Source organism: Aspergillus oryzae, chromosome 5, assembly GCF_000184455.2.
Source record: "Aspergillus oryzae RIB40 DNA, chromosome 5".
Taxonomy (NCBI): Eukaryota; Fungi; Ascomycota; class Eurotiomycetes; order Eurotiales; family Aspergillaceae; genus Aspergillus; species Aspergillus oryzae.
In genome coordinates, this window is record NC_036439.1 from 868,972 (window position 1) to 893,273 (window position 24,302).

The 24,302-nt window shown below is 50.7% G+C and overlaps 10 protein-coding genes and 1 non-coding gene across 11 annotated transcripts; 5 read left to right on the forward strand and 6 right to left on the reverse strand.

Moving 5' to 3' along the window:
• Nucleotides 1–129: 129 nt before the first annotated feature.
• On the reverse strand, nt 130–1,373 carry AO090701000562 (DODA-type extradiol aromatic ring-opening family dioxygenase; the record flags this gene model as incomplete). Its single annotated transcript, XM_023237252.1, has 4 exons — nt 130–818; nt 980–1,014; nt 1,121–1,207; nt 1,252–1,373. The coding sequence occupies 4 exons, from the start codon at nt 1,371–1,373 to the stop codon at nt 130–132; spliced, it is 933 nt and encodes a 310-aa protein (XP_023092194.1).
• A 905-nt stretch (nt 1,374–2,278) lies between these two features.
• On the forward strand, nt 2,279–3,496 carry AO090701000561 (FAD-dependent oxidoreductase; the record flags this gene model as incomplete). Its single annotated transcript, XM_001823339.3, has 1 exon — nt 2,279–3,496. One exon carries the CDS (start codon nt 2,279–2,281, stop codon nt 3,494–3,496), a length of 1,218 nt encoding a protein of 405 aa, XP_001823391.3.
• Nucleotides 3,497–5,436: 1,940 nt separating this feature from the next.
• Nucleotides 5,437–5,877, forward strand: AO090701000560 (uncharacterized protein; the record flags this gene model as incomplete). The annotated part of the gene is made up of 1 exon (XM_023237253.1): nt 5,437–5,877. One exon carries the CDS (start codon nt 5,437–5,439, stop codon nt 5,875–5,877), a length of 441 nt encoding a protein of 146 aa, XP_023092193.1.
• Nucleotides 5,878–7,289: 1,412 nt separating this feature from the next.
• AO090701000558 (uncharacterized protein) lies at nt 7,290–9,601 on the forward strand (the record flags this gene model as incomplete). The annotated part of the gene is given in 2 exon segments (XM_023237254.1): nt 7,290–7,734; nt 7,743–9,601. Coding segments are annotated over 2 exon segments (2,304 nt in total).
• A 1,349-nt stretch (nt 9,602–10,950) lies between these two features.
• AO090701000557 (Ketol-acid reductoisomerase) lies at nt 10,951–12,153 on the reverse strand (the record flags this gene model as incomplete). Its single annotated transcript, XM_001823336.3, has 1 exon — nt 10,951–12,153. The coding sequence occupies one exon, from the start codon at nt 12,151–12,153 to the stop codon at nt 10,951–10,953; it is 1,203 nt and encodes a 400-aa protein (XP_001823388.1).
• A 3,484-nt stretch (nt 12,154–15,637) lies between these two features.
• On the reverse strand, nt 15,638–16,436 carry AO090701000556 (rhamnogalacturonan acetylesterase RgaE; the record flags this gene model as incomplete). The annotated part of the gene is made up of 2 exons (XM_001823335.1): nt 15,638–16,272; nt 16,325–16,436. The coding sequence occupies 2 exons, from the start codon at nt 16,434–16,436 to the stop codon at nt 15,638–15,640; spliced, it is 747 nt and encodes a 248-aa protein (XP_001823387.1).
• A 785-nt stretch (nt 16,437–17,221) lies between these two features.
• Nucleotides 17,222–18,244, reverse strand: AO090701000555 (enoyl-CoA hydratase/isomerase family protein; the record flags this gene model as incomplete). The annotated part of the gene is made up of 3 exons (XM_001823334.1): nt 17,222–17,331; nt 17,435–18,060; nt 18,135–18,244. The coding sequence occupies 3 exons, from the start codon at nt 18,242–18,244 to the stop codon at nt 17,222–17,224; spliced, it is 846 nt and encodes a 281-aa protein (XP_001823386.1).
• An 879-nt stretch (nt 18,245–19,123) lies between these two features.
• Nucleotides 19,124–19,624, reverse strand: AO090701000554 (Hsp20/alpha crystallin family protein; the record flags this gene model as incomplete). The annotated part of the gene is made up of 1 exon (XM_001823333.1): nt 19,124–19,624. The coding sequence occupies one exon, from the start codon at nt 19,622–19,624 to the stop codon at nt 19,124–19,126; it is 501 nt and encodes a 166-aa protein (XP_001823385.1).
• Nucleotides 19,625–20,606: 982 nt separating this feature from the next.
• tfb5 (TFIIH complex subunit TFB5) lies at nt 20,607–21,151 on the reverse strand (the record flags this gene model as incomplete). Its single annotated transcript, XM_023237255.1, has 4 exons — nt 20,607–20,657; nt 20,711–20,859; nt 20,974–21,063; nt 21,136–21,151. 4 exons carry the CDS (start codon nt 21,149–21,151, stop codon nt 20,607–20,609), a joined length of 306 nt encoding a protein of 101 aa, XP_023092191.1.
• Nucleotides 21,152–21,560: 409 nt separating this feature from the next.
• AO090701t00009 lies at nt 21,561–21,634 on the forward strand. The gene has a single exon. It is a non-coding gene; the product is annotated as a tRNA-Val (tRNA).
• A 395-nt stretch (nt 21,635–22,029) lies between these two features.
• On the forward strand, nt 22,030–23,963 carry AO090701000552 (putative MFS multidrug transporter; the record flags this gene model as incomplete). The annotated part of the gene is made up of 6 exons (XM_001823331.1): nt 22,030–22,183; nt 22,248–22,342; nt 22,407–22,730; nt 22,782–22,937; nt 22,989–23,350; nt 23,414–23,963. The coding sequence occupies 6 exons, from the start codon at nt 22,030–22,032 to the stop codon at nt 23,961–23,963; spliced, it is 1,641 nt and encodes a 546-aa protein (XP_001823383.1).
• Between the last annotated feature and the right edge of the window lie 339 nt (nt 23,964–24,302).

The following is a 24,302-nucleotide window of genomic DNA, read 5'->3' on the forward strand; positions in this document are numbered from 1 at the left end:
CAGCCTTCCCGGGCTCATGGTCCGACAAGTCTGTACACAGTAAAGAAAAAGAAAAACAAATAGACAGATAAAAAAAAAGAAGAATATAGTTAGAGATAACAACATGAACTAATCTCCCTACAGATGACCCTAATCCCATGACCCCAGTTGGCACTGGGTATTACACATATTGACCAATTCCCAGCATTCTCCCATCATTGTGTTCGGCCCCGTATCGTCGACCCCTCCGGCGGCCCCAGCAACGAACAAGGAGGCCATCCAGTGATCGTCAGTGCCATGGGCATCCCGATATCGCGGATGCTTCATTAATCGAGACAATGCCCGGCGAAGTGCAGGCCCAGTGTTGCACGTGATGGAGTCTTCCACAGCCTGACGGAACTGCAAGGCCCAAGGGTCTGGGGGAACCGGCTGGGCGAAATTATCGTTAAAGCGGAACATATGCTCCCAGTGATTTCGGTATAGATTGTGGACGGAGCCTCCACTACCAATAATGAGGGTATTCTCATACCGTAGTGGCCGTAAGGCGGCTCCTAATTTGACATGGAAATGCGGATCATAGCGACCATTCATAGAAACGAGCGTAGTCGGAATCGGAACGCAACGAGGGAACATGCGAATGATAACTAGGAAAGTGTCATGGATCCAGTCAAAGGTTGGAGCCGCCCTAGCATCGAATCCAGCGCCGCAGAGCATGTCCAGCACCTTCTGTCCCCCTTCAAGGTCAGGAGCGAGCTTATAGGGTATATATCGGTCGTCCCTGACGCCGCCCATCGGGAGCTTTTGCGGATTTTGGTTCATGCTGACTTCGATGGCATCGCCTGTGGTTTCCCAGTGCGCACCCTGTTTGTTAGAGACCTTAGTAAATGGATACAGGCTGGTAATGCTAAGGAGATAAAGGGAAGGAAAATGTGGAGAAGTTGAAGAGACATACCATCATGACGATCCGCTTGATGCCGCGTCGCAGTGCTTCATTTCCTACTTCTTCCCAGATTCTTGCAGGCTCTGATTCCTCCCCTAGCATCATGGTTGACCCATGTGCAAAAAGGAATACTGGCGTGGGTTCTAACGAAGACAACTGTCAGAACGTATCCCGCATCAATTCTTGATACTGTGGACTTACTCTCTCGTGCTTCCATTTTGTTGAGTGCTACTTTGCGTTTTGTCCACCAACAGATTCGTGGACCTCGCCGCCACTTGCTTCAGTTCACTAATATCGTCATGAGTGATCATGGGCGCTGATCAGCGACATACGCTGATATAGACAGAAATGATTGCAAAGCGGTACTCAAGGAACTTCTTTTTGCCACAGAACAAGAAAACTTCAACCCTTCAGTGCCGGAGCTAAAAGCATGTGGATCACACCAACTAAGCATTCTTTCTGCTCTTATGATGTGCCACATACCTCCGCTTCCGCTCCTGTCATCGGCCCTGCAGTTGAAATGCCGACTACCTAACAGCAAAGAGCTCGGAGATTTGAAAGTGAGTTGGAATTCAAAACCACAGGCTCGGCGCCTCGCCGTCGTTTATGCTGCGCGGGTCTTTGGATCCATTCGAAACCAGCAATGTACCCACTTTTCTACCCCAGTTTTCCTGCTTCGTGCCACCTTGATATTGTGGATCTACGACGTCGTATGTACGCTGCAACAGGCACAGGACTCCCCATCCACACTATCTGGGTCCCCAGTAGTAGTGCTCGGTGTTCCGGACACGAACACCGTGGATCAAACCCAATGGGTGGAGTCGGGAACGGGCCGTATCAAGTTGTTGGGGATTGGCCATATTGCTCCATCTCCATTGGGACGCAGGAGGCTACTAGAGGAATCTATTACCCTAATGCGGTCTCTAGGGGCTTGGGGTATTAGCAGAATCTACGGACAATTATTGACACGACTTCAGGCGGAATAGCTAAATAATCAACATCACCCATCGCCAACCGTCTGACATCCTAACCTCCATGAGCAAAGGGTAGACTTTAGCTACTATCCCCATTTCAGCTTTATGCGAATATTTGTAGTACTCTAAGCGAATCTCCACTTTCACTGCATACAGCAGCACTTTTATTCACTGACCCACGCCTGTGCCGATAGGGAGGGTCGCTCGGAAGATGTGGGCGTTGCCGAAAGCCGCTGAATCAGTCTATAAATCTATCTTTTCCTTTCTCTCTCAGGTTATATCACATACAGATCGCCGCGCTGCACTGTCGCTTCCTCTCACATTGCTCAGTTGTCTCTGCTTACTCTCTTCATACCCACCCTTCCCTGTCGCAGACCTCCCCAAGATGTCAAACTGGCGGCCCGGAAAACGAGTTGCGATCGCCGGAGGAGGGCCTGGCGCGATTTCAACTGCGCTTGCTTTTCTCAAGCATGGCTATGATGTCCGCGTATTTGAGAGGCAGCCAGAGTGCCGAGCCATCGGAGGTGCTGTTCTCTTATCCACACCAGTCTTAGCGATCCTGCGCTCCTACGGCATGAGTCTAGAGAACGTCGGGTCATACACCGCTACCTATTTCGCAAACAAATGGGGCAGAGAGCGTCTGCAGCTGCCATTCAATACCGAAGTTGAGAGACGTATTAGGATCAAAGGTTGGCAGTACGGAGTATTGCGATCGTCAGCCTTCAAAAAGATGCTTGACCTCGTCCCCGACGGAGTCGTTTCTTGTAACCACGAGGTCACCGGGTATAATGAGCATGAAGATTGTGTCGAAGTCAAATTCAAAAACGGCAGCACGGTAACAGCCGACATTCTCATCGCTGCCGATGGAATTCGGTCCGCTGTCTCCCGACAGGCCTTTGGTGATCCCAAGCTATTTCACACGGGAATCCGTCTGTGGCTGGCATGGTGTGACCATATCCCCGATATCCCTCCAAACGTCGGCGTTATCTCACACGACTGGCAATATCAGACCAGCTTCTTTCCCATGCTTCACGACGGCAAACCTGGATTTGAGTGGTGGGTGGTTGAGCCTGGCTGGGAAGGACAACCACTGCCTGAGGACCCTAAAGCACACGTCTCAAAGATTCTGGAAGGCTGGGCGCAGCCAATGCCGCGTTTGCTTGAAGCTACTGATTTCGATACACAGGTGTACCGATGGGACATCTACAACAGACCTTCGATGAAGAAGTGGTCCACCGGACGGATAGTCGGGGTGGGAGACGCGGTGCACCCGGTGTCGCCTTACGCCGCCTATGGTATGGGTATGGCGATCGAGGACGGATACTATCTAGCCAAAGCGCTGAATGGCGTCGACTTACGTGATGTACGTGCTGTCAGCGCAGGCTTCGAGCTCTATGAGGCGCAGCGCGTTGACTACGTGAACCATCATATGGAATTTGCACGCTTCTCGAGTTCCATGTTCCACAGCCTCCCCTGGCCCCTAGCTAAACTACGAGACTTCATTTTCGACTATACGCCAGTGTTGAAAAACTTGTTGCGGAAGCAGTATCTTCAGAAGGCGGAGGATGAGACGATGAATCTTAAGGAACTTCATGTATTTTAGCTTACTTACTCGCAACTCCCTGTCGGGGAGCAACATTGCCTATATATAAATTACTTGCCCATGTATAATAGCCAGAAGATTTTTGTCGTTCAAACTTGCTTCCCTTAAGGATTACATTCGTCAACCTTGCCTATAAAAGACGAACATGAAAGGACGTGAATATCGAGGACTAATGGCCAACGAACTCCAATGGTCTAGTATTTGGTCTGGCACCCGGTCACCTTTTCACCAGGGAGTGTTCTTTTGCCCATTGGGTCGTCCAGGGGCTAACGTACACGTCCCAGGGATACGGATAGTATCGACCGAAAACTTCTACCTTGCCCGAGTGAAGCCGAGCCGATGCAGCCGAAGCGACGAACCCAACCCACTCTATATCTCTTGGATATAGTGAACTATTTATTCTCTCTGTGTGTGTTATATCACGGATAAGCATATGCTTCCAGAGGACAAAGTGACACCGTATGGTGTGCCGCTATTATGGGTTGACTAGTTAAGTGGGAGTGTTTTGAGATTTGGAGACATGGGATGTGAGGATGACGCTTTTAAAATCATGATAGTCCCTACAAACCAGAGAAGACGAACTCTTCATCCCAGGTCTTAGACGAGAAAAGTATCCGACGGAAAATACTCTTCAGCAGTCTAGGCTGCAGGTGACACCTGGTTGGTACTAACTGTTACTCTAGCCTGTAGGAATAATGGTATGGTCATCTTTAGCTCCCTGCTACACATCCTTACCTAGTTGACAATCCTTCTAGGGTGAGATTTAGGTGAAGACCAACCACCATACAGCTAACTTAAACTAGTTGCTAAATAAAATACAAAAACATACAACAGGAGGGATTCGCTGGTGGTCACCCACCCAACTACTAACCTCCCGGCGTGTGGCTTAAGTACGGCTGAGCGGACGGGAAGCCCTGTTCTCCACACCCTATGGTCGTATGTGCTGGTTTGTACTAAATAGTAAATTATATAGACCTCATTCCAGCGAGTAAGTCGATAGGATTGAACAGCTCGAACGGATTGGATAGGTCGAACCGATCAACAAAATCGGAACAGATCGATTAAATCAGAGAGAGTGAACGGATCGAACGGATCGAAAACAACTCAGTTCGCCGTACTGGATATTTATTAGGCTACCTGATCTTTGGCTTATTGTTCCATTATAGTGTATACTAAGCATGAAATCGAAAGTTCAGCTGAGCTCATACGTTCTACTACTAGTGAGTAGTCAAGCTGACTCGACCAATGGCATCAATTCCACCCGCATCCGTCCAGCTGAAGAAGCATCTGCAGCTGCATGCTGAGTTGGCAATTTCACGGTGCTGATCCTAGCCGAGAAGCCTGAGTATAACCATGTCAGATCTCGGAAACACTCTCCAACCTGGAACATAGGTCTCCTCCCTACACTAAGCCACGTACAATATGTAGGCATTCGCACTTCTCCGTATGGGAGCACAGAGAATCACCGCCTCATACAGCCTGACTGGACCAGTGAGGAGTCGGGTCAAGTACCAGGCTCCGGCACCACGTATCGTATTCCTGCGAATGTCAAAGCGGAGCTCACGAGTGTTAAGACCTACTACCGTGACTTGCAAATCGAGACCGGTACTTCACTTGCAAGCAAACTCTCCGTGAGCTCCTCCATGGGTGTGTCCTACATGGGCGTCTCTGTCAACGCCTCCGCCGAATATGAGTATGAAACCACTTTCCAAACCGACAGTTACTACGGGGTGTGCAGCATGGAGCAACAGGTTTACTCTGCCTCTCCGCGTCCAGGCGCCCACACGTGGAATAATATTGACCCGAATTTAATTTCGTGAATCGAGCGTCTGCCTGCTTGGGATGAGAAGGACCCTGCTGTACGCCAGGACTGGAGGAAGTTCTTCGATGTCTATGGAACGCACATCATCATTGAGACCTTCTATGGAAACTCATACAAGATGCGCGTGACGAGCACAGAAACCTCTTCCATGCAGCGAGAGAGATGGAAGGCCTGCATTGAGGCAGAGTTCCTCGGCATAGTTAAGTCAACTGTGGAGGCTGCGACTGAAGAGGAAAAGAAGACATACAAAAAGTCTAGGGAGGGGAGTGTCAGCATGGAAGGTGGTGCACCGCAACAAAGCGCACGGTTAGTAGAAGACCCTGCGAATCAGGCTAAATACGAGGAATGGACCGATACCTTGATCCCCGGAGTCAATGACAATATCACCAATATCAAAGTGAAATCCCTGTACAATCTCTTGGAAGAGAGCGACCATGAGCCACCGTGCTGCTGCCGCAAGGATCAAAGATGCTCTCAAGTATTTCTTGAGCCTTCTTTACGTCGAATGGGAATTCAAATGCGGGTATGGTTCGAGCGATACCCCAATTCCTGCCTTTGATAAGGCAGCAGTCAGCTTTATGCTCGGGTCCGACGACATCAACACGCGTATCATCCACCCCAATTCCGAATACCAAATGAAATTTTGGTATGATAACCCTGACAAACCGCGAACCTTGCATATGGAACAGACCCAAAGCCCCGGGAATCTTGGCTCTATTCATGTCTTCATCTTTGTTGAAACACCTCGCAGACCCATCAAAATCATGGTTCATGTGAGTCGCTTCTACAAAGAACCAGCGGGCTACTGGGCTCGCCTGAAGAGTAAGATGACCAACACCGAGATTACCCTGTACAGTCAGGATACCGTCTTCTAGACCCCAGAATTATAGTCCATTAAACAGCCAGGTAATTGGAGATCAGGCATGTGAGTTGGCACAGTGTGGATATAGTACCTTATTTCGGTGAAATTCTCGTTAGCAAACTATACTGTTGAAGATTCTATGACCTACCCAAAACCTACTATCAATGAATTCCATTTGGGGATGAGTCAACGTTTAAGCCCGCCTACATATCTGATTAGAGTCCGGAAATTGACAAAGGTACGGGGTCGTCGCTCCCAGACCACTAGGCCATGTAGACTGGATTCGTCAGGTCGATGACGGGTAATAGAGCTGGACAGTAGATACAAAGACTGGAGAGTACCCCTTTGATTGCATTTAAATGGTCACTACCAGCCTTAAGCCCCTGATCTGCACCATATCGCAGGCTCAACATACATAAGTCATTGCACTGGAGCCAAACGCACCGGTGCAAGCTATGGTATCCGCGGGATCATGTATTTTCCGACAGGCAAGGCCCTCGAGACAGCAAAGCAATTCTCGCTACATCGGTGGGTCATTGAGGTATTGTCCATGACGTCACGTGGTGAGATGCAATTATCCGGAGTTGATCCGTATAAAGACACAGTTAATTTAGCCAAAGCGTAGAGATTTCCCATGCAGGAAGAAAAGCATGTCGATCACTCCCTTTGCTGTTGGTCTATGACTCTGTCCAGAAATTTCACTGCCTTCAACAACCCCAACGACGAAAAAGCGGAGAGCCTCCAGGTTATTGTGGAGAAAGGCCCACCCCACAGGTGTACACCGTTTGGCGTTTGCTTGGCTTCTATCCCGAGAATTCGGAAGATTTTGCCGATGGGTTCCACATAGTGAAATTGTGAACCAGGTCGTTTAGAAGAAAGAACGGGTTGGAAATTTGGTATGGCCCTAACTAACTGAAGCCAAGAAACACTATGCAGCACCGTCATACACGGTGCTGCACGGTATTTGCAGCGCTCCACTTCCTGCGGCATTTTGTTCTGCCATAATAGCGTCCATGCTGAGACGTGGAACACATAAATCCAGCATGCGTGCCACTGAAAACTCTGTTCCTCTGGGCTGAATCTCATAGTCTGTTGGCCAACTTGCAGCAATGCCGCTCTACTCCTCATATCTGGGCGCTTTCAGCGTCTTTGCTCTTGCTACGTTGGGCGAGTCGCGATCGTCATGGACTTTGGGACAGGGTATTGAAGTCAATTGGCAGTCGAGTTCCCAACAACTGTCAATTGTACAGGCTAATAAGACTCTCCTCGCTACCGTCCCTGGTCAGAACTTTCTCAGTGCCAGCACCGGGAAAGACCAATGGGTCGGTGCGAATGGCAACTTCAACTATACCAGCGTGGATCTCAACCGTTGCCAAGGTCAGAATGTCACTAGGGTCACTCACTCTTCGCGCGAAAATAGCGTCAGTGGTGAGGATGTATCCATCCAGGGATACCTGCAAGACTGTGGGGACCAATCCATTGGGTATACCATGAGCTTCTGGGTACCCAAGACCCTTCCGGATCGTGTAGCATTCGACGTCAATGTCGAGCCTGGTCACAAGCGCACGCGCCAATGAACAAGCTGTATGTAACCTTTGGTTCTCATGCATCGGAGGACTTTTACGGTCTAGGTGCTCAGGCATCCTTTGCGTCCATGAAAAATCAGACCATCCCCATCTTCTCCCGTGAACAAGGTGTGGGCCGTGGCGATCAGCCCATCACCGCCCTAGAAGACTCCCAGAGCTGGTTCAGCGGTGGAAACGAATTTACGACTTATACTGCCATCCCTCAATTTATCAGCTCTGCTGCGAGAGTCTTCTACCTTAGGGAAGAAGACACTGCCTTTTCTGAATTCGACTTCACCAAACCCAACGCTGTGACTGTGAGATACGATGCTCTGACAGTTGGCGGCCATTTTATGCAGGCGGATAATATGCTCAATGCCATCACCATGCTCACCGACTATGTTGGCAAGATGCCTACCTTGCCCGAGTGGGTCGATAACGGCGCCATCTTGGGTATTCAAGGCGGACAGGAGAAGGTGGAGCGCATCGTTAAAGAAGGTCTAAAGCAGGATTGCCCTGTTGCGGCAGTGTGGCTTCAAGATTGGTCTGGCACCCACTCTCAAGAAGCACCATACGGCAACATGCAAATTTCTCGTCTCTGGTGGAATTGGGAATCCGACAGCAAACTGTACCCAACCTGGGCTGAATTCGTGCAGGATCTGCGTGAAGAATATGGCGTGAAGACCTTGGCCTACATCAACCCATTTGTCGCCAATGTTAGCTCCAAGGCCGATGGTTACCGCCGTAACCTCTTCCTCGAGGCCACCAAGGGTGGATATATGGTTCAGAATTCGACCACGAATGGCACCGCTATCATCTCCAGTGGCAAGGGAATCCAGGCTGGTATTTTGGATCTTACTAATCAGAAGACACGCGCATGGTTTGCTGATGTCCTCCGCAAACAAGTTTGGAACGCCAACATCTCTGGTGTCATGTGGGATTTCGGAGAGTACACTCCCATCACCCCAGACACCAAGCTGGCGAACATCTCTTCTGATGCTTATTTCTACCACAACCAGTACCCCCGTGATTGGGCTATCTTCCAGCGCTCTGTGGCCAAAGAAATGCCCCTGTTCGACGAGATGGTCACATTTCACCGTTCTGCCTCGCTGGGCTCTAACCGCCACCTGAACCTGTTCTGGGTCGGAGACCAAACCACTGTCTGGGGCGTCAACGACGGCATCAAGTCTGCCGTGACCATCATGGGCCAAATGGGCATTTCTGGCTATGCCCAGAGCCACTCCGACCTCGGTGGCTATACCACCGCCTTCCACCCACCTACCGTAGCAAACTCATCCGGCGCCATTGGACGTTCTGCAGAGATCCTCGGACGTTGGGGAGAACTGGCCGCAGTTTCCAGCGCCGTCTTCCGGTCTCACGAAGGCAACGTGCCCGAGGTCAACGCCCAGTTCTACACCAATAGCTCCACATATTCCTACTATGCATACAACGCCCGCATGTTCAAGAGTCTCGGCCCCTACCGCCGTCAGGTTCTGAACAACGAAAGCAAGACCCGCGGCTGGCCTCTCCTGAGAATGCCCGTCCTGTACCACCCGGACGACTCCAAGGCCCGCCATATTAGCTACCAGAGCTTCTACCTCGGCGCTGATCTTTACGTTGCTCCTGTCTTGGACCCCCAAACTACCAAGTTGAATGTGTATCTCCCCGGTACTGACAGAAACCGCACTTACACCCATGTCTGGACCGGCCAGACTTACCACGCTGGACAAACAGTGCGTGTTGATGCGCCTTATGGAAAGCCGGCTGTGTTTGTGGTCAATCATGCGCATAGCCCCGAGCTGAATGTCTTTTTGGACTTTGTTCGGAAGGAGAATGGAACTGTCATTCGTGTTTAGATAGAGGATACCGTTTACTAGACTATTAGAGAGGAATAAAAATCAAATACCCCACCTCTAATGACTCAAATTTCTTGATGCTTTGATTGCTTATAGTTCTCACGGTGTCTGATCTGATTTACCTGAACGTAAGCTTATATATGCGAGCGTAGTGCCCGGCCTCAGGCTTAGTATTCTACTCTTGTCTTTTGGCACAGCGGCAAAGCTTTGAAATACGCCATAAAGCCACCTCTTACAGCCTTGGATGTAAGATAACGCTTCCTGTTGTCTCTCAATGCTCGGAGTATTGAGTCGAATTAACGTGAACACACGTGTTCATATTAGCAGGGGTAAAGTCTAGCTCGCGGACATCTGCCGGCTTTACTCGCCAGTAGTGCTCCTTCGGGTTCTACACATACTATACTTCATACTTCCATCTTATAAAACAGAAGTACATAAAGAACAAAGTCATTGTAAACAAACTCCAGGATATAATCTCAGTTCGCAAACATGCACAGCAAACCTGTTGCCGCGTATATCAACATATCAACAACCGGCCATTGTGGAGCCGCAGTTACCATTCTTGACTATTTCACACAGCTAATCCAAGTAAGGTGCTTATTCAGAACTTAATCTGAAATCCCTTGAACGGTAAGGTCACTAGAGAACCAACTAGTAGGGAATAGCTAGCTTCTATTGGATCACGCTTAATTATAACTACAACTCGGCATGAACGATCTGCATCTAAGCTTGTACTTGATCTTATTGGTCGTAGTGTGAGCTTTAATATACAGCTTACTTCGTATATGGGACGCCGTTGCACTAGTCAAATTGATCATGCATGGATGATAGGCTTATTCACTATCGTCGCTTTTGATATTTTTGAAGTCTTGACCTTGAAGGGCTAAAGTATTCGGGGAACAAGGGGACTGACTTTTACTCCGTTTTTTATACCATATCATGGTAGCTGGGGTTCGTTCATGGGTTGGTGTACGTTTTAGAGCTCTCCGGTCTGGAGGTGAGGGAATTGGGGAGATTTATTGGCTATTTCACTTGAAGCAAGCTCTATCGCATCGTCAAGTAGACTTATAAGTTTCCTTCGTTGAAAAGGAATTGCAAGGTGTTTTTAATAGGTCAATGGTCCTGTATCAATGTGTTCTAGACAGCTGTTGGGGTAAGATATTCCAGAGGTCGACGAGATGTTCAAGTCTTATATCAGTTTTACTGGGCATTGATTCCGCTACATGACACTCTTACGACGAAGGCTCAGAAATTGCTTGAACGTGGTATAATGAAATTAATTAACTGAAATATAACAAGGCATCATGGTACAGTCATAACTTTTTCCCAAATCCCAATGCACATTACATTTACTTCTGGTTCTCGGGGCGGAGGGCACGGACGGCCTTTCCAGCGCGCCAGATCTCGAGATCACGGATGTCCTGCATCTCCTTCTCGTACTTCTCGCGGTAGTCCTTCTGGGAGTTGTAGTCCAGAGAACGCTGGGTCTCGGTGCCGTCACGCACGCTGTCGTAGAGCTCGTTGAAGAGGGGCTTGAGGTTGTCCTTGAAGCGGCTGGACCAGTCGATGGCACCACGACGGGCGGTGGTGGAGCAGGCAGCGTACATCCAGTCCATGCCGTTGGCACCGATCAAGGGGTAGAGAGACTGAGTGGCCTCCTCAACGGTCTCGTTGAAGGCCTCGGAGGGGCTGTGGCCACGCTCACGGAGGACCTCGTACTGGGCGAGGAACATACCGTGGATACCACCCATCAAGCAACCACGCTCACCGTAGAGATCGGAGTAGACCTCCTTCTCGAAGGTGGTCTCGTAGAGGTAACCGGAACCGACGGCAACACCCATGGCGATGGCCTTCTCCTTGGCCTGGCCGGTGACATCCTGGTAGACGGCGATGGAGGAGTTGATACCACGGCCCTCACGGAAGAGAGTGCGGACGGTACGACCGGAGCCCTTGGGGGCAACGAGGATGACGTCAACGTCCTTGGGGACGTCGACCTTGGTGAGCTCCTTGAAGACGGGGGAGAAACCGTGGGAGAAGTAGAGGGTCTTGCCCTTGGTGATGAGGGGCTTGATGGTGGGCCAGGTCTCACTCTGGGCGGCGTCGGAGAGAAGGTTCATGACGATGGTACCCTTCTCGATGGCGGTGTTGACGTCGAAGAGGTTCTTGCCGGGAACCCAGCCGTCCTGGACGGCCTCCTTCCAGGAAGCACCGTCCTTACGGACACCAACGATGACGTTGAGGCCCTGGTCACGGAGGTTCAGACCCTGACCGTGACCCTGGGAACCGTAACCGATAAGAGCCAGAGTATCATTCTTGAAGTACTCCTGGAGCTTCTCACGGGGCCAGTCCTCACGCTCGTAGACGGTCTCCTCGTGACCGGCGAAGGAAATGTTCTTGACACCACGGACGGGAGTAGAGGACAGAGTCACACGGGGGAGGGCATTGGCAGCAGCCTTAGCCAGAGCGGGACGAGGGAGGGCGGCGGAGACGACGGAGCGAGGAGCGGCAACACGGGCCAGGCGGAGGGCGCGGGGGAGTCCACGAGCAGCCATTGTGTATTGATATGGAGGAATTGAGGTGGAGGGAAGGAAGGATGAGGGAAAGAGGGGAGATTGGAATGGAATTGACAGAAATAGAGAATGGAGAAGAAGAGAGAAAAGGGAGAGCTGGAGGTGGACGTGACTCGCATTTTAAGCTGGTTGCTGGGGTCGTCCCGGAGGCACGTGATCCGGAGTTGCTACAGACCTCCCCGGCCGATGTCGGATTGAAAGCTCCGTGATTGGCTGGGAAAGGGACGAGCGGGATTATGTCAGCCCTCAACCGGGGCCGTTTTTGTCTTGCTCGGGTCTTCCTTGTAGTCATCACTCTATCGTCCGCAACTCGTTTCCGTGGAACGCTGCACTTGGTGTCCCCGAAATCGAACAATAGTCTATGACAGAAAGACCCCTGAGACACAAATGGTGAGTCATGGCCTAGATTCTCCGATCTCGAACCTCCAACTTATTTTCTACCCCACGTGGATCTTTCAACATGGACTACTTACTCCGTACTCTGCCCAGTGCGGTGAACGAATTACTACCGTCGATGCACTAATCCCAAAACAGACCAACAAACACGATGCCTCAGGCGTCGGGGCGGTAACTCTCCACAAAACCATCATCAACAAGCCATATCATCAGAAATCGCGACCTTCTCTCTGCTGTTAAACTTTTCCCGCTTGCAGCTGGTGGTCCCCACTCCTCATCGTGGGCTTTTCATCTGTGTGGTAATTAAGGGTGATCTGGCAATAGTATTCTCTTTTTATCTTCCTGACTATTCCTTATTTTACCCCCCAATTCTCGCTATGTGTTGACCATGACTTACTTATCCCGACTCGGTAATATACCAATCATCCAAACGCGGAAAGCGTTGCTTCTCCTAGACTTTCAAAATGACTTTGTGCGACCGTCGGGAGCGCTGCATGTTCCCAACACTGCCGAATTCTTGGAAATCCTCCCCCAGTTGGCGAGCGCTTTCCGTCGCACTGGCGAAGTGATCTGGGTACGCACGCAATTTGAGTCGTGCCGACCATGGATCGCCCCAGACGAACAGGAATATGTCGTGTTGGCCCCCGAGACGGCTAACAAACGACCTCGGTCCGATAACCCCCCAGGCCCAACCAGCGTAGATCCTCAAGCTCCCGTGGATGAGGAGGCTTTTCTGTCGAGCGAAACATCAAAATGTTGTCGCCCGCAGACGCCAGGCGCACAGTTCCCCGCGCCTATTTTAGCCGCCATTGATGCCGAGTCGGACACCCTGGTAGACAAATCGGACTACTCCGCCTTGCAAAGCCAAGGTCTAATCCTCTCTCTCCGTACTCGCTTTGTTACGGAATTGTATCTGTGCGGTTCTCTGTGTAACGCGTCGGTGTATGCCACCGCTCTCGATGCCGTTCGGCACGGCTTCTCCGTCACCCTGATCGAGGATTGCCTCGGTTTCCGCAGCTTTCCCCGCTATGAAGAGGCGATGCGACGCATGGCCGACATCTTCGGGGCCAATGGCATTACGACAGAGGAGCTCTATGAGGAGCTCGATTGGCAGGAAACCGACGCTATCGCACGCAAAGGCGGGAACAGACCGGTTCGGAACGCTACCTCCTCCGGCATCGAAGGGGTCATGGATGATCTTGACGTCAAACCAGCTAAACCAGCTAAACCAGCTAAACCAGCCAAACCGGCCCGGCTGGAAGAACCCGAACCAATCGAGCGAATTCCTCCGCCCCGTGGCCTCGACGTCAGTCCGGGTGAAGACCCTCTGGAAGACCATGACGATATTCTGGCTTCGGTGGCACGCACCCGCTACAGTCGGGCGGCGGAAAAGGCGCAGAAGGCACGCGTAAAAGCACGCCGGACGCAGAGAGTAGATTCGAAACCCGAATCCACCTCGCGCACCGAAAGTCGACGAAGCACGAAATCCAAACCATCGCGCGACATTCGCAAACCGGGGGATGCGATCGGAGAGGGCGATTCACGTATCGTCTATGATTTGGAACTTCCCGCCAATGCTTTTGAACAGATCCGCACGGAGGTAGCCTGGCAGAAAATGTATCACATGTCTGGAGAGGTTCCGCGTCTCGTCGCTGTTCAAGGGCAGCCACTGTCGGATGGCTCGATCCCCATTTATCGTCACCCTGCCGACGAATCGCCAGCATTGCAGCCTTTCACGGCCACGGTGGACCGAGTACGCATGATTGTGGAACGCATCCTACGCCATCCCCTGAACCATGTCCTCATTCAGCTCTACCGTGACGGGCAAGACCGTATCTCAGAACATTCGGACAAGACTCTGGACATCGTCCGTGGATCATCAATCTGCAATGTCAGTCTTGGCGCGCAGCGGGTGATGGTCCTCCGGAGCAAAGCCCAATCCCCAGATGCCGAAGAGGGGGAGTCCAGTCGAGCAACTCAACGGGTGCCAATGCCTCACGAATCACTGTTCATTTTAGGCGAGAAGACCAATATGCGATGGCTCCACGGCATTCGTCCCGACAAGCGCGCAGACACAGAGAAGTCCATGGAAGAACGGGCGTACGGGGGCGAGCGAATTTCGCTCACCTTCCGCCACATTGGCACGTTCTTGAACCCCGCTGGCGACACGATCTGGGGTCAGGGAGCTGTGTCCAAAAGCCAGGATCAGGCTAATGCTGTGATCCACGGCGATCCCGCGGAGACGGAACGGCTCATTCGCGCATTCGGTGAAGAAAATCATGCGATTGACTTTAATTGGGATGCCGTCTACGGAGCCGGGTTCGACGTGGTTAACTTTGTCACCGCGTCGGCGAACAAACTAGTAGCCGGCGAAGATGTTGTGGCCAATCTGCGAGTGTTGGTCTGTCTGAGCGAGCATGGCATGCGATACAATCTGGAGACTCCCAGCAGCAGGAAGGACACAGGACCCGTGTATGTCGATACGGACGGCACAGAGATTGCCGGGGATATTAACATTCTAACCCACTTGACACGGCGTTCTACGGAGTTGAACCGACCCGGGGTAGAGCCGTTGGGTGGGGGCGATCGATTCGCGGAGATTGACGAATTCTTAAAGAGCTGGCGTGAGCATCAGAAAGAAGAAAAAGAGGGCCATCTGCGGGCTTTGGATACATGGGAGCGGGCCCTGGTCGGGAAGTATTATTTGAATGGGCCCACGTTTGGGCTGGACGACTGTGCGCTTTGGCCGGTCTTGAGGGAGATTGTACAAGCCCGGGGGCCATTCTCAATGAAGGCCTATCGCAATCTGGCCCAGTACTACCAGCGAGTTGAGAACCGTGGTTTTGTCAGAAAAGCGCTGGAGGAGCTGAGGTAATCTTGGTTACACGTTGGTTCAGATCTATTTCACGATACGATGTTATGAAGACCATGGCGTACCTATAATGCCGACGGATCTGGAATCTGTCATTACCCAAATTGTCATTTGGATGCGTGGGTATCGAGAACTATATACATAATACGCAATAGCATACTCCCTGCCAATGCATCATTTCGCCGCAAGCATTGCCATCTACAGACAGTCACCCGGGAAATCCGTACTGGTCAAGACCTCCTTGAGCGCGACATCACTGCAAGCCACTGCTTTCAGGAACGCATCCGCCACGACCTGTGCCCCTTCCGGGCTGGTATGGGTGTGATCATTGGGGTAGTAGGAGTTGACTGTGTCAGCCCCTAATGCCTCATACCGGGCGGCCACGTAAGCGCCGTGGTCCACATAGTCCACCCCTGCCGTCTCGGCCGCCAATTGAGCGTACTCGACAAAGCGCGACGGCGAATAGGAATACTCTCCCGACTCCCAGACATTGTTCGGAGTCTGGCTGGAGATCAGGACCTTGGCCCCTTTGTCCACGAAGGTCTTGGCCGCGTTCTCCAAGTATGCCGGGAAGGTGAGGACGGTTTCCGCTTGGCCGTCGTAGGTGGTCTCGCACGTCTCCGAGCCCGTTCCGGGGCAGTCGGTGCGACCGTTGTCGGTGCTCAGCGAGCCGCCGTCGTTGTGTCCGAACTCGATCACCACGTAGTCCCCTTCTTGCAGGAGGTCGGCGATGGCGTCGAAACGGCCTTCGCGGGTATAGGAGCGGGCGCTACGACCGCCGATTGCTTTGTTGGAGACGGTGATAGACACGTCGTTGACATACTGTCCCCATCCTACGGTTGTCAGTTTGCATTCCACACGCGGCGCTGTTCCTGGTCTTCTCACCGTCGGTGCCAGACCCGCCGCCGCTTGCAGCCATGGTTGAGTCCCCAGCTAGATAGATGGTGGCGCCCAGGACGCTGGGAAGAAGGGACAGGGGGAGAAGGACGGATCTCATGTTGGAAATAGTGATATTCTGTAATGAAAGAGCAGTACAATGAAGGATCTATGGAACGATCAACTACAAGCTCACGAGCAGCTCCAACCTATTTATACCCAAAGCCAAGATCCAAACCCCTGCCACGGAATATCTACATCTAGAAACAACCCCAAACGGGGAAAAGACCCAGGAGTAGAACAGAAGAATAAACCAAAACAAAAAAAAGAAAAAGAAAAAAAAAAGGATATAGAAAGTCACCCCGATGACCACAACCCCCATCTCAGGTACAAGAAGCGTATCAGCCACGGACCGACGGAAGTTTCAAAGTCTGACCCCAAACACAACACGGAGCAAGCCAAACCCCACACCGTCCCTCCGTCACTGTACATCCTTTCCTCGGGGTCGATCCCCGTCATGCATAGATTACCCGCGGTTCTATTTGTGGGAGCAGACGCCCCGTTCCTTCCCCGCATGTTTTATTTGTGGAAAACGTGGAAGCTTACCCGCTCCCGTGAAGGATCGTTGCCCTTTTTTCTTTCCCCGTTTGGGGTCGCTGGGTATTCAGGGTCCTTGGTTTGCTAATGGGTGGGTTTTTCCACCAACGGGTTATCGTTCGGGGATGTGGATGTTCGGGGTGTTTTGGGCCGAAGGCTGTGGTGTGTACGGGGTGTAGATCGTTTAGGAGTGGAGGTTCGGTATAAGAGTGGGATATGATGTCAATCAAGGGATCTATGCATAATACAATACTATCTGGCCCAGTGCAATATACTCCATTATAGAATTTACAGTAGTGTAGATGGTAATTACAACTTCTCAAACGTAGGCTTCCTCTTCTGAATCCCCGACAACAACGCCGCGCTGACATCCTTCGTCTGCAACGCAGCACTGTTCCACACACTCGTATACCGAAGACCTAAACATCAAGTCAGCACACCTCGCAAACCCTACCCAACCTTCAACCAGCACCAACAAACAAGGGAGAACCAAGAACAAGAGAAAGAAAAAAGAAAACCTACCATCCTCCACACTCCGATCCCGACTCCAATTCAAAATATCCTTCGTGCCCAACACAGCAACCGGACTCTTACTAGCAATCAACCCAGCAATCTCCAACGCCCCCTTGAGAACCTCCTCCTTGCCCCCAAACACCTGACTAACAAACCCAACCCGCAGCGCCTCCTCGGCCCCAAACACCCTCGCGCTCAAGGCCACCTCCTTCACCCACCCGAAATTCCCCACCACCTTCGGCAACCGACTCAGCGTCCCAATATCCGCTGCAAGACCAATATCCACCTCCTTCACGGCGAACTTGGTATCAGCGGCACAGAGCCGGACATCCGCCGCCGTGGCGATGTCCACGGCCAGACCGAGGGAGAAGCCATGCATGGCCACGATAACGGGCTTCTCGCAGCGCTCGATGGCCGAAATGCAATCTTGGAAGGAGGTGATGTGGCGGCGCAGATGGAAGGCTTTGCGGGCGGGGTCGCTTTGACTGTCGTCGGAGGAGAGGAGGCCCTGGCTGGCGGCTTTGACGTCCAATCCGGCGGTGAAGGCTTTGGGGCCGGCACCGGAGAGGATGATGGCTCTGACGGTTGGGGAGTGTGAGAGGTGGGTGAAGATTGTGTGGAGTTCGAGCCACATTCTTTTTTGGTTCTTGTTAGCTTTGGTGTGTTTATGGGGTTGGGGTTGGGGTAGGTAGGGGGTGTGGTAGATTACGCTTCAAAGAAGGAGTTCATTTTGTCGGCACGGTTGATTTCGACGTGCGCAACATATTCTTGGGGGTAGGTTATGTTGAAGTATTTGGGGGTTAGGGTTGGGGTCGTCATTTTGGATTGCTGGTCTGGGTGTTGTTGGTGATATCGAAGGTAGGGATGGTAGATTGTTGATTACTGGACTGTACAATGAAGTGTTATGAATTAGAGTGGTATGTATAGTATCAATATACTGATATGTACAACAATGCGATTATTTACAGGGGAGAATTGGAGGACGTGGAATGAATATGAATCTGACCCGATCTGATCTGATAACCGTCGGTTGAACTTCACGTGCCTCGGTTCGCGGAAATGATCAAGGTTTCGAGGCATATCCATGGATCGGGCCTTTCCTCCGACTATTACTAAATTGGGTAGAAGAGATATAAGTTCTCGTGAGGTAGGTCATGCTTAACATGTCAATGTCAATATTGTACATGTATGTATACTATGTGTGGATGTTGTCGACTCTTATGGTGCTGAACTGAGAGGGGAAAGGCACATGATGTCATCTGATAGCATAATCATTTGAACGGCTTGGCATTTACGTGGCTGAGTCAGCTGTCTATACTTCGCTTGAAAAGGCAACTTCTGTTACTAAGGTAATGATGTTGTTTGTTACGTTGGTAGAATTTTATTGGAAGTGAAGTCCAATTAAAGAATTGATTAAGGCATTGAGCTAATAAAGTACAAAGAGGTAGAATTAAGAAATGCCAGCAAATCCATCATCCACCGCCATCACCCGCCAGTGTCAAAAGAAATGAAAACGAATCAACATCTTCAACTTCAACGACTGAGGTCGGAAAGATTTTTTTTTTTTTTTTTTCTTTTTCTTTTTCTTGGGGGGTTGTCGATTAAAACGAAAGTCGAAAGAAGAAATATCACTGTTGGCAACGTTCAAACTGCTCAACTCCCATGCAAGGTCGTAACTCGTCTCATCTCGTGGCTCGTTTACTCGATGGTGATCTTCTTGCCAGTGTAAGCAGCAGCCTTGGGCACGACCAAGGAGAGGATGCCGTTCTTAAGGCTGGCCTTGACGTTCTCCTGGTCGACGCGAGATGGGAAAGTAAAGGTGCGGTGGAATTCGCCCACGGAGCGCTCGCTGACCCAGAAGCGAGGCTTGTTGTTCTCCTTCTTTACCACTTCCTTGCTCTCACCCTCTGTCTCCTTGGTTTCGCCGGCTTCAGGGGAGTGGTATTCGCGCTCGGAGCGGCCCTTGATCACAAGAGTCTGAGGGTCGGAGAATTGAATGTCGATGTCCTTCTGAGAGATGCCAGGGAGTTCACCGTCGAAGTGGTAGGCATCGTCGGTCTCGCGGACGTCGAAGCGAGGAGCGAAGGAGCGCACGCTGGACACCTGACCACGGCTCTGGCGGTGGGTGTCATAGTCGTCCAGAAGACGGAAGAGAGGGGAGAAGTCTCCAGCGGTAGGCATGGTTCTGAAGAGAGACATTTTGGCTGTGTGTTGAGGTAGGTTGTTTAAGAGAGTAAACAGAGGCAAGTTTGTTTTGATAGAAGTAGTAGTGGAAAGAGGTATTTGGTCTGTAGTCGATTGCTGTTGTGTTCTTGTGTTTGATTGTTGTTGTTCTGATGAAGAGAAGTGCAACTGGACGAGGTCTTGTGCCCCCTTATATCTCTTGTCAGCCATGTTCCAGAAACTGCGATTCACAACAGCTGACGTGCTGGTGGCATCACTTCAGGATGACCCTGGATGGTGCCTGAGGCGTCGAGAACTTTCGAGCTTCCACTCGACGCCTCTGGTTGGTGCGGGAGCTTTCTGGGCGTTTCGACGAATCACGTGATGGCGATCACCGTTGGTGGGAGTCTCCATCCGGCTAGAACGTGGAACCTTGGAATGGCTCGTACCTTCAATCATACGACGTCTGCAGTGCGACTCAATTTGATTGGCTGTTAGACCTCCAGATCAACTTGGATATCTAGAAGATACTGTACACCTTTTCGCACTCCTCATAAGGTTCTGGACACTTCGAAAGGGCTCAAAACAAGGAAGGGTCAGCGCTATAGAAGGAACTTCTATACATGAACTCCAGCTCCATACGAGCATCAAGCAAGTAACAACCAAGAAAATTGGTAGGGCTCGAAGCTCCTCTACCTCTCTCTTGATGCCAATCCTAGACAATGCGACAGGAAACACAGGACCCATCTTTGCCACTTCCCAGGACCAAAACTTCCTTGGGTATCAACCCTGTTGAATAAGTCGAGTCATCAACCGATTACATGGCGAATATACGTGGCATCTCTTGATTCCAACATATGGTGGAGTTCTCTTTCGGTCGTTGGTGGTAGTCGCAGAACGGTCGCGATGTCGTTGTACAATGCTTCGGGTCCTCCTCATCCCCTGCAAGTGTAACAACGAAAGGATAGCGTCGGTGAGGATGCGATAGGATGGAAATATATCGAAATATCCAGGATATTCATTCGTCAGATTCCGACTCCTCAGGCTGCATGACCTTTTCATCGAGTTCCTACGTGATGTCGTCAGTAGAGTAACACAACCAAGTCGTCTTCTGAGGCATACCCTTCCCAACCGGATCTTCAGGTTCTGCAGTTGGCTTTCCTTGATAACCAGGTGGCGGTCATCGTCCAGGTCCTCCACAATGTAGTCGTGTCTTTCTTCGTCATACTTCAAAATAATGGCTTTCACGGACGGATCGCATTCGATCAGGACTCCTGTTGGAGGCGCATGTTAGCTCGATCGCAAGAGATGGTAGGAGCAACGTGCACATGCCTCGAACAGCACGGGGCATTTTGATAAATTATAGAGCGGTTGAGATTTCTAACTGGTAATGTGGACGCGTGAATATGTAGCAAGTCGCGCAAGCGATGAGATGGTCGTGATGATTGCAGAGAAAATCTGCGGAACATTGTCGACTTACCGCCAAGACACCCTCAGGCACCAAGGCAGAAATACTATGATTTGGACCTCATCCCATTTGGCTTAACCATTCTGTAAAGGCATATACTCCCAGCGGGACACGAGTTTATGATAATGTATTACTGTTTTCGGGTGTAAATATGCTATGAATGCATAAAGTCTCGGTTTTCGTGTCGGCATTATCGGTTTTCTGCCGTTTTGATCCTGGCACCTGCGAATACAGCGGGCCAGCGTGTGGGGAGATATATATCTTTGAGCAGCCATTACTGCTAAATGGAAGGTCACCAGCCGCTACATCACAGAGCCTTATATCTGGACATTGAGTCATGTATAATAGATAGTATATGACTAATAAGTATATCTTATAGGAAAACACCCTTTTATCTTCTTCATTGCCCCAACAAACCTATGTTGAAGACTCAACTCTGTCGAACGTCTCTATGATTGCCAAGCAGCTTGATATACGTAAGCTAATGACGGCTTTTCAACAATTGGCCGGATGGTGTAGTTGGTTATCACGTATCGTTAACACCGATAAGGTCCTGGGATCGAGCCCCAGTCTGGTCATTGCTTTTTGCTTTTTCTACTTGTCATCTGCTGTTCCCTGGATTCCATGATCCATCTCTGATTCCTTGGAACCAGTCAATCCCCTTTCTCTTTTATTTTTCCTCTCCTTGTTTATTCCATGTTACAGTAACCGGCTCCACTCATTCTCTTGGCACCTGTCAACCCCCGGTCTTGATCATTGAATCATTGATTATCTTATTTCCGGCCCTGATTATAAATGCTTATCCGGCGCCATCCAGTCATGGGTATTTATGTAAGTGTGCATATTTCCCCAGAGTAGCACGTTTGAATCCTCTAGTTGCACGTCATCCCCATTGGCCGTGAAATGTGCCCAAACGAGGGGAAATTTGATACCCTTTCCCTAACAACCTTCCAGTCCCCCAGCGACGTACATCATGGTTGCAGTACAGCATACGGAGGAATTCCCCTCGGAGGCAACGCCTCTCCTCAATAACTCGCCCGCCGAGTCAGACGAGAGCAATGTTCCTATTTCATTTGGTAGGGGATTCACAATTGTCTCCGCAATGGGACTCCTCCTCTTTACGCAAGGTATTCTTGACTTCGCATGTAACTGTCCTGGTGCTGCACCGCAAATGACTGAACCCGGACTTAGCTACCAACATGTCCATGATGACAACGGCACAGTCGGATATTGCAGCGGATCTCGATGCGTTTTCAGAAACAACATGGTTTACTTCAGCTTATCTAGTATGTTTAAGCTCATCGTGATGGCCTATGCAATGTCTTCGAGCTAACCCGCTTTTGTCGGTAGATTGCAATGTCTAGTGTCACTCCGCTCGCGGGTCGACTTTCTCAAATATTTACTCCCCGTGTATACGTTCTCTTCTCTTGCGTGCTTCTATCGATAGGCCTTTTCATCACCGCGGCAGCTCGAAATCTAGCCGTCTTCCTTTTGGGGCGGGCACTTACCGGGTGTGGCGGCGGCGGTATCATGGTTACAACGATAATCCTTACCCTTGACCTGACTAGCAAAAAGCGGAGAGGGTTATACATTGGGCTGATCAATGTTGGAATGACGACCGGTGTCTCAACCGGTGCGGTGCTGGCCGGGTTACTAACGCCAGCTTTTGGATGGGTACGTTGCTCTAATACTACCCCCAAGGACACCCACTAAAGGTTTTACTAGCGCATTATCTTCTGGGTTCAAGCGCCACTTTGCTTCATTGTGGGCCCGATTCAGTACTTTGCTATCCCCTCAAGTTCAACGAACGATGAGCCCCTCTGGGGTCGTGCCTTGGTACGGAAACTGGCCAAAGTTGACTATGGCGGAGCCCTAGCTTTGGTAAGGGCACATCGGCGAGCTAACGTGGCGGTTTTCACTGACTCTTCATAGAGTATCTCCGTATTTCTGCTGCTCTTTAGCCTTGCGTCACCAGAGATTCAACTTGTACCGTTGATCTTGTCTCTCGCCCCCTTCGCCGTGTTCTTGTTGATTGAATCCCGATTCACGTCGGAGCCCATAATCCCGGTAGAAGTGCTTGGTATGCGAAGTGTTGTTTTGACCTGTCTCTCAGGCCTTGCTTCAATGATGGCCCGCTGGTCGGTTCTCTTTTTCACACCCGTGTACGCAATGGTCGTCCGAAACTGGTCCCCGGCCTCTGCTGGCCTGATCCTAGTACCGACAAATGCTGGATTCGGACTCGGGGGTCTCCTCGTAGGCTGGTTGCATATTCGTAAAACCGGCAGTTACTATATGTGAGCGCTATCGATCCATGTCCGGCCACTACAAGCCCAGCTGACATCTACCAACACAAATAGCTCGAATATCATCGTATTCTTGTCGTTTGCACTGGCAAATCTCGTCCTCGCAATTCTCTCAACACCTTCCTCACCTACTATTGCCTACCTGGCCGTGACATTCTTTAACGGTCTCGCGGCCGGCGCTTTGATGAACTACAGCTTATCTCATCTACTGCATCTCACACGACCAGACGTACATTATGTCGTGAGCGCCCTGATTGCTATGTCGAGAGGCTTTGCAGGAAGCTTTGGCTCTGCCATTGGCGGAGGATTCTTCCAACGCGAGCTGAAAACGAGCTTAGAGACCGGCTTCGCAGCCCATGGTCTACCAGAACAGGATGAACTGATCCGCAAGCTGCTCGGTAGCCCGGCCATGGTAAAGAGTTTAACTGGGATTAAAAGGTTAGTCGCGATACAGAGCTATGAACAAGCGGTTAAAACACTACTGCTAGGTAGCTGTGTTTTGGCCCTGGTAGCAACGGTCGCCCAAGCGGGCACCGGCTGGAGGCCTGACCGGGGTGATGGAAGAGTACGGGATGATCTGGAGAATATTGTAGAGAGGGAGTAAAACCACCTTTTTTCTTTTCGAAAATTGTATATATCTCCATAAATATGCTTTTCGTTGGGTGGGTTATGTCTCGAGAATGGTTGAGCCGCCATTCCCATAGGAAAGACGCTACCCTTTTGTACAGTGGCGGAACCCACCCAGATGTGAACAAACTAGTCATACTCAAAGTATATAACTATAGCTATGAATGATGTGATCATAGAAAGTGCGGAGCAGGTAGCTAAGGCCAATACAAAGATATTTCAAGCTAACCACCTACTTGACACGCACAAAGGTCGAGTTGATATGTCATGACCACTTCCACTCCCCGAATGAGTAGGCTGGAGTTGATCGTGATGC